Genomic DNA, 7,698 nt, shown 5'->3' with positions numbered 1-7,698 from the left:
CTTGAGGAAGATGGGTCCTAAAATTGGGGCAGCTTGGAACGTTCCTACTCATGACCAAAGAATGTGAACTCACACCTACAGGGATGCAGAGGTCACATAGGCTCCTAAGCTGAATATGGGCCCCAGATCAAATTGATGGGGTCTATAGTCAACAAAATTTATACCCCTTTCCCATATTTGGGAGCTACTCTCTTCCCTGATCCAGCTTTCTAGCCCTTTTTCCAGCCATGACATCATCTCCCCAGACAATGACTTGGGTCCACCTGCATATGAGAGGTCAGGCTCAGGAAAAAACTAGTGTAGTCATGGGCCCTTTGGAACATAACTATGATAGGCCTACTAGCTATCTTCAAAACAGAGACCCCAAATCTTCATCTGTAATATTCCAGCCTTTAGGTTCATGATTAGTCAACAATTTATTAAGTTCTTTTTATATTTATTTATTTATTTATTTTCCCTTTTGTTGCCCTTGTTTTATTGTTGTAGTTGTTATTGTTGTTCTTGATGTCATCATTGTTGGATAGGACAAAGAGAAATGGAGAGAGGAGGGGAAGACAGACATGGGGAGAGAAAGATAGACACCTGCAGACCTGCATCACCGCCTGTGAAGGGACTCCCCTGCAGGTGGGGAGCCGGGGGCTCGAACCGGGATCCTTACGCCGGTCCTTGTGCTTTGCGCCGCATGTGCTTAAGCCACCGCCCAACTCCCGATTAGTCAACAATTTATTTGGCTTTATATGTTAACTCTTTTGTCAGCCACCAGATTCCAGATGCTACCATGATGCCAACCAGACTTCAGACAATCTCACCAATGTGTCCTGGAGCCCCACTTCCCCAGAGCCCTGCCCCACTAGGGAAAGAGAGAGACAGGCTGGGCGTATGGATCAACCTGTCAACACCCATGTTCAGCGATTACAGAAGCCAGACCTTCCACTTTCTGTGCCCCATAATGACCCTGGGTCCACACTCCCAGAGGGATAAAGAATAGGAAAGCTATCAGGGGAGGGGATGGGATACGGAGTTCTGGTGGTGGGAATTGTGTGGAGTTGTACCCCTCTTATCCTATGTTTTTTGTCAGGGTTTCCTTTTTATAAATAAATTTTTAAAAAAGCAAAAAATTCAATGTATAAGAACTGACAGAGGCCGGAAAGCTAGCTCACCTGGTGGGTTGCCTGCCAGGTGTGGGAACCAGGTTTGAGCCCCCAACACAACCTGGAAGGTGTCATGTCACCAGAGGAATCTCTGGTGCTATGGTCTCTCTCTCAGTGAAAAAGTTGTCAAGACCAGTAAGACTGTACAAGTGTAAGGCCCTGGCCCTGTGACATACAGACCAAGACCCAGGGAGTCAGATGTTACAGGAGGGGATGGGATGTGGCCAGTTGGGGCTGCTCTCAGGGCTCCCCTTGGAAGGGCCCGGAAGTCTCTGGTGAACCATCCGTTTACATTATTCCCAGCCCCCCCCCCACACTTGTGGCGACATGGGTCTGCAGTGGGGGGGGTTCTGATTCACCGGGACACGCCCCAGGGGAGAAAGAGAGCCCCTGTCTGATGAGGTCACAAAGCCCTCCCCGGGGTGAGGGGGCTCTTACCCCAAGCCAGGGCTGGCCTCCCTGCCAGGCCATGGCCAGCCCCCTGGGGAAGCCTTGCCACCTGGAAGCTGAGCTCCAGAGAAGCCCCAGGGGTCCAGGCCAGGGGGCTGGGGGGTGGGCTTCCAAGTCCCCGACTGCCCCGCCATGAACCGGCTCTGGAGGCTCGGGTGTCGAAGGCTGTTCCGGCGGCCCCTGAAGTGGGTCCCCATCCTGGGCGAGCTGCAGAAGACCCTTCAGAAGGGCGAGTACCTGCCCCTCCGCCCGCTGCCCATGTTCGAGAGTAACTTTGTGCAGGTCCCCAGCGCCCTGTGTCCCGGGGGGCGGGATGGGTGGGGGTGGGCAGCCGGCTCCTCTGGGCTGGGGTGCCAGTTGGCATGGGAAGGGGTGCAGGGGGAGCCTCCGAGGTGGGCGTGGTCCCAGCCCCTCTGCCTGGCCCCCAGGTGACCAACCAAGGGAGCCCCGTGTTCGTGCACCATGGCACCAACCGGGTGACCATGGGCGTGGCCGCCTCCCTGCCCGGCCTGGGGATGCCCGACATCCTGCTCATCGCACGACCCCCAGACGGCACTCCTGGGGCCGACCTCGTCCTCACCAGGTGCCCCCCGCCCCCGCCCCGCCTCCCCCACCCCGCTCTGTTCCGCATCCCGCCTGGTGCCCCAGCGTGCCCTCTCCGCCCCCGCCCCAGGCTGATCCCCATGGCCCTGGTCAACCTCTACGTGCACGACCTGGCCGCCTGCCGGCTCAAGCTGCGCCTGGTCTCTGGCCGTGCCTACTACCTGGAGCTGGACGCCCCCAGCCACGAGCTCAGCTTCCTCTTCAACCGCTGGCTGCGCCTCGTCAACCTGCTGCAGCGGCCCCTCATCACCTGGGTGCCCAGGACCTCCTTCACACCCCCCCTGGCCCTGGCCCACACCGACGCCCCTGCCTCCACCTGGCATCTGCAGGTGCGGCCCAGGGATGAGGGCTCAGGGTGGGGGTGGGGTGGGGGGCGGCAGCCCAGAGCAGACAGGGCAGTGAGAACCTGGGTCCCTGGGTCTGGGGCACCCTGTAGGTGCCTGGGCCCCCAAGTGGGATAGGAGAGACGGGAGGGGGCCTGGTGGTGGCACACCTGGTTGAGGGCACATGTTACCATGTGCTAGGACCCAGGTTTAAACCCCAGATCCCCATCTGCAAGGGGGAAGCTTCAGGAGTGGTGAAGCGGGGTCGGGCAGTAGCGCAGCGGGTTAAGCGCATATGGTGCAAAGCTCAAGGACCAGCGTAAGGATCCCGGTTTGAGCCCCCAGCTCCCCTGGGGAGCTGCTTCACAGGTGGTGAAGCAGGTCTGCAGGTGTCTGTCTTTCTCTCCCCCTCTCTGTCTTCCCCTCCCCACTCCACTCACTCCATTTCTCCCTGTCCTATCCAACAATTAACGACATCAACAACAACAATAATAACCACAACAAGGCTACAACAAGGGCAACAAAAAACAAAAGGGGGAAAAATGGCCTCCAGGAGCAGTGGGTTCATGGTGCAGGCACTGAGCCCCAGCAATAAGCCTGGATGAAAAAAAAGAGTGGTGAAGCATGGGGCTGGTGGTGGCGCACCTGGTTGAATGCACATGTTACAGTGTGCAAGGACCAGGGTTCAAGTCCCGGGTCCCCACATGCAGTGGGAAAGCTTTGTGAGTGGTGCAACAGTGCTGCAGGTGTTTCTCTGTCTCTCTCCCTCTCTACCATTCTCTTCCCTCTCGATTTGTGGCTGTCTCTATCCAATAGATAAAGATAATAAAAATTTAAAAAAGAGTGGTGAAGCAGGGCTGCAGGTCTCCGTCTCTCTCTCTCTCTCTCTCTCTCTCTCTCTCTCTGCCTCCAGGGTTGTTGCCGGGCCTCAGTGCTGGCACCAATAATCCACTGCTCTTGGCGGTCATTTTTTCCATTTCTTTGGTAGGACAGAGAGAATTTGAGAGGGGAGGGGGAGATAGGGAGAGAAAAAGAGAGATGCCTGCAGATCTTGTGACGCATCCTCTCTTCAGGTGGGGAGCTGGGGGCTCGAACCTAGATCCTTACTCAGGTCCTTGCACTTAGTACTATGTACTTACTACTTAGCTGGATGTGCCACTGCTCGGACCTCTCTGTCTTCCTCTCTTTTTTTGTTTTATTTTATTTATTAATGAGAAAGATAGGAGATAAAGAACCAGACATCACTCTGGTACATGTGCTGCTGGGGATTGAACTCAGGACCTCATGCTTGAGAGTCCAGTGCTTTATCCACTGTGCCACGTCCTGGACCATTCTATCTTCCTTTTCCTCTCAATTTCTTTCCATATATATAAAAAAATTATAAATAGTTACTTATTCCCTTTTGTTGCCCTTGTTTTATTGTTGTAGTTGTTGTTGATGTCGTCGTCGTTGGATAGGACAGAGAGAAATGGAGAGAGGAGGGAAGACAGAGAGGGGGAGAGAAAGACAGACACCTGCAGACCTGCTTCACCGCCTGTGAAGCAACTCCTCTGTAGGTGGGGAGCCTGGGGCTCGAACCAGGATCCTTATGCCGGTACTTGCACTTTGCACCACCTGTGCTTAACCCGCTGCGCTACCGCCCAACTCCCATATCAAAATTTTAAAATATATATATTACGGGAGCCGGGCAATAGCGCAGCGGGTTAAGCGCAGGTGGCGCAAAGCGCAAGGACCGGCGTAAGGATCCGGGTTCGAGCCCCCGGTTCCCCATCTGCAGGGGAGTCGCTTCACAGGTGGTGGAGCAGGTCTGCAGGTATCTATCTTTTTCTCTGTCTCCCCCTCCTCTCTCCATTTCTCTGTCCTATCCAATAATGATGACAACAATAACTACAACAACAACAAAAGGGCAACAAAAGGGAAAAATATATATATATATATTACAAAAAGAGTGATGGGGAAGGCAGGAAGAGACCCCTGCTGACCACCCTCTCTGTCCACAGAATGAACTGCCCACTGGCCGCTCAGGTGAGCAGCCCCTCCCCAGCCCCTTCTCAGGGGAGGAGCTGAGCCTTGTGGCTCAGCTGGGGGGGGGTGGGCTCATCCGGGCCCTGACTTGGTCTCCCCTTGGCAGCCACGGCGGGGGAGCCCACCTTCCAGCATGTGATACTGGCATCTCAGAGGCCCAGGAAGGTTAAGGTGAGCTGGCTGGTAGGTGGGCCAGGGCCCAGCTGAAGGCTGGTCCTCTGAGCGCCTCCCTCTCCTATGCCTCCAGGCCCCTAAGCGCAGGTTCAAGTCCCAGGCCGTGGGCGACTCGGTGCCCCTCATCTGGTCGCAGCTGGAGCACGGGGACCCCAGGAAGAAGCACAGAGACAAGAAGTGGGCGTGGGGCCCAGCAGTGGGGAGGATGCGGAGGGCTGGGGCCCCGGTGTCCGTGCCTCCAAAGGCCTGTCGTGTCATCCCTGCAGGGCCTCCCGGGACCTCCAGACGCTCAGACCTCAGGCCCAGCCCAGGACTTCTGGTGAGACCACCCCTCCCTTGGCCTGCGTAGGACCCCCCAAGCTCTGTGCTTCCCCACGGGCTCAGCACAGCTCTCCCCCTGCTCCAGAGAAGCACAGCCTCACCATCAGGACCATCTTCAGTATCATCTCCAACACCGTCAACACCACACAGTCCTCCGCCAAGGCAGCTAGAGGCCAGGGCAGGGCGGGCAGGGCGGGCAGGGCAGGCAGGGCCGCGGGGGCTGCGGCACGAGGGGGGCTGGGGCCTGGGTCTGAGGGAGGAGGGATGGGGCACCCTGTGTCTGAGAGCACACTGACCACCCATCCGTCCCTCTGTCACCCACAGGTCCCCCCTAACAGTTCCAGGGAGGGCTGCCTCACACACAGCTTCACCGAGCCCCCTGCAGCCTGCCTCCCACCCAAGCCCCGTGACCCATCCCTGCGGGGCTCCTACGACCAGCTGGGCCGCTTCCTGTGGCAGCAGAACCTGGAGGAGCTCATGGACCCCGAGTCCAGCACCCTGTCGTCCTCCACCCTCAGCCCCCCCACCTTCTACCTGGAAGCACCCTACTCCTCCTCCCCGGGGCACGCTGCCCGGGCCCAGCCTCCGGGGGCCCCGCCCACCCAGAGGGGCACCTCAGTCTGCACGCCCTTCATCCTGGACCGGTCCCAGAGGGTCCCCGCTGTCCAGGCAACGCCCAGGAAAATGTCCACAGGCCTATCCCGGAAGAATCCGCCCTCACCCTCAGCACCCCCGAAGACTCCCGCTAGACCTGGCCCAACGCGGAAGGACCCCCTGAAGACCCCCACAAGGCCAGGCCACTCCCGGAAGCAGCGCCCTGTACTGACTCACCGCTCGAAGACCCCAGGTGCACCTGCCCCATCACGGAAGGGTCCCCCCGCACCTGCCCTTCCCACCAAGGCCCCATCCCTTCAGGGCCCCAGCTGGAAGTCCCCAGCCACCCCATCCCAAAAGGCCCTGGTCCCACCACCGCACAGCAGCCTGGAGGATGGAGCAGTGGGAGGCCAGCGGGCACCGAGAAGCCAGAGGCCCTTTGCCACCAACATAACCTCGTCCCCGGAGCTGCTGGTCAGCCGGGCCCGCAGGGTCACCGTGGTCGGCCTGAAGGGCGCCCACACGCAGCAGGACCGCCAGACACACTGCACTGAAGAGGAGGCGGCCGTGGACGTGGCCGGCTTCAAGTCCCAGCATGCGGGGCAGCAGCAGACGTGGGTGAGGGCCCAGGCGCCAGCGGTGGAGGCCCCGCCACGGGAGCAGAGCCGGCCCTTCTCTGTGGAGGGGCTGGCCCTGGCCAAGCTGGTGATCATGGCCAGAGCCCAGGATGTCCCGCTGCCCCCCATGCTGGCCAGCCTGCCCTCCTGGCTGTCCCTTCACCAGGCCTCCATCCTGTCACTGTGGGGGCCGGGGCCACCTCCCCGCCTTGGCCAGGGCTCCCTGCCAGAGGGGCGGCCGAGGGACCCAGCGGGGGCTCCCGGAGTGTCCCCCCGCTCCAGAAGGAACCCCGGCGACCCCAAGACACACAGCGCCTCCCAGATGCCCATCGCCCTGCCTGCCTGCAGGTGGGAGGACCTGCCGCCCCCACAGCCCCGCTCGCCCAGCCCCCACCCCAGGCCGCCTCCCCAATCCCGGAGAGGCCCCCTGGAGCCCAGGAGGGCGCCTTTCCACTGCCCCCTGGCCCGGGCGGGGTCCCACTCGGAGATCCTCTTGCCCTCACTCTTGGAGCTGATGACCAGGAGCGGCCCGGTCGCCAAGGTGGACACGGTGCTGGAGCAGCTCGGTGCCTGTGCACCCCCACCCAGGTACGCGGGGCTCCCTGCCAGCCCGAGGGGGCAGGCGGTCTCACTTCTGCTTGCAAACCCAACCCAGTGTCAGCACACGCCAGCCACTGGGCCAGGTCCTGGGCTGTGGCACCCGCAGTGGGGACAGCTGTGTGTGCCTAGGACTCTGGGCCCACAGGGTGTCAGCTCACTTAGAGGGAGGAAGTTACTTCAGATGGGAGCCAGCAAGTTCACTCCACCGTGCTGTGACTGGGAGTGGGCTGAACAGGCTTCCAGGAGGAGGTGCCCTTTGTGCAAGGACTCAAAGAAGAGAGGCAGATGGGGGTGGGGTGGGGAGGATGGACTTCCTGCCGGAGGAGCCACAGTAGAATATGAGTCTGAGGAATGAGGGCTTACCTTCGATGTGTGAGTGTGTGTGTTTGTGTGGCTGTGTGTGTGTGTGTGTGACTGTGTGTGTGATTGTGTATATGAGTGTGTGTGTGACTGTGTGTGGCTGTGTGTGTGTGTGTGTGTGTGTGAATGTGTGTGAGATTGTGTATGTTTGTGTGTGTGTGACTGTGTGTGAGATTGTGTGTGTATGTGAGAGTGTGTATGTGAGACTGTGTGTGTGACTGTGTGTGTGAGATTGTGTATTTGAGTGTGTGTGAGATTGTGTATGTGAGTGTGTGTGTGACTGTGTGTGTGAGATTGTGTATCTGAGTGTGTGTGTGTGTGTGTGAGTGTACCTCAGCACAGGAGACCACCAGCTGTTGGCAAGCAGTTTGGGGGAAGGGCAAGAGGACACAGACATGCAGAAAATGCTTCTGGGGCGGGGGAGCAGGCAGTGGCGCACCTGGCTAAGCTCACACACTAGCGTATATGGACCTGGGTTTG

General features: G+C 59.1%; 1 protein-coding gene across 1 annotated transcript; it reads left to right on the top strand.

The window, feature by feature from the left end:
• The first annotated feature begins 1,606 nt into the window (after positions 1–1,606).
• Positions 1,607–7,213, top strand: GARIN5B (golgi associated RAB2 interactor family member 5B). Its single transcript, XM_060186531.1, has 9 exons — positions 1,607–1,883; positions 2,030–2,184; positions 2,275–2,533; positions 4,528–4,552; positions 4,659–4,723; positions 4,800–4,903; positions 4,993–5,045; positions 5,133–5,209; positions 5,372–7,213. Exons 1-9 carry the CDS (start codon positions 1,734–1,736, stop codon positions 7,211–7,213), a joined length of 2,730 nt encoding a protein of 909 aa, XP_060042514.1. The 5' UTR covers positions 1,607–1,733.
• The last annotated feature ends 485 nt before the right edge of the window (positions 7,214–7,698 follow it).

This window comes from Erinaceus europaeus, chromosome 2, assembly GCF_950295315.1.
Source record: "Erinaceus europaeus chromosome 2, mEriEur2.1, whole genome shotgun sequence".
NCBI lineage: Eukaryota > Metazoa > Chordata > Mammalia > Eulipotyphla > Erinaceidae > Erinaceus > Erinaceus europaeus.
The sequence above is the reverse complement of the archived record's forward strand: the minus strand, read 5'-3'. Positions and strand labels throughout refer to the sequence as shown.

What these genes read in the sequence shown, in the direction of transcription:
- GARIN5B (XM_060186531.1), top strand. Translation starts at nt 1,734, where the DNA reads ATGAACCGGCTCTGGAGGCTCGGGTGTCGAAGGCTGTTCCGGCGGCCC. An exon ending in CCTCCACCTGGCATCTGCAG is followed by an intron (nt 2,534 to 4,527) that starts GTGCGGCCCAGG and finishes CTCTGTCCACAG; the next exon opens with AATGAACTGCCCACTGGCCG. An exon ending in AAGAAGCACAGAGACAAGAA is followed by an intron (nt 4,904 to 4,992) that starts GTGGGCGTGGGG and finishes TCATCCCTGCAG; the next exon opens with GGCCTCCCGGGACCTCCAGA.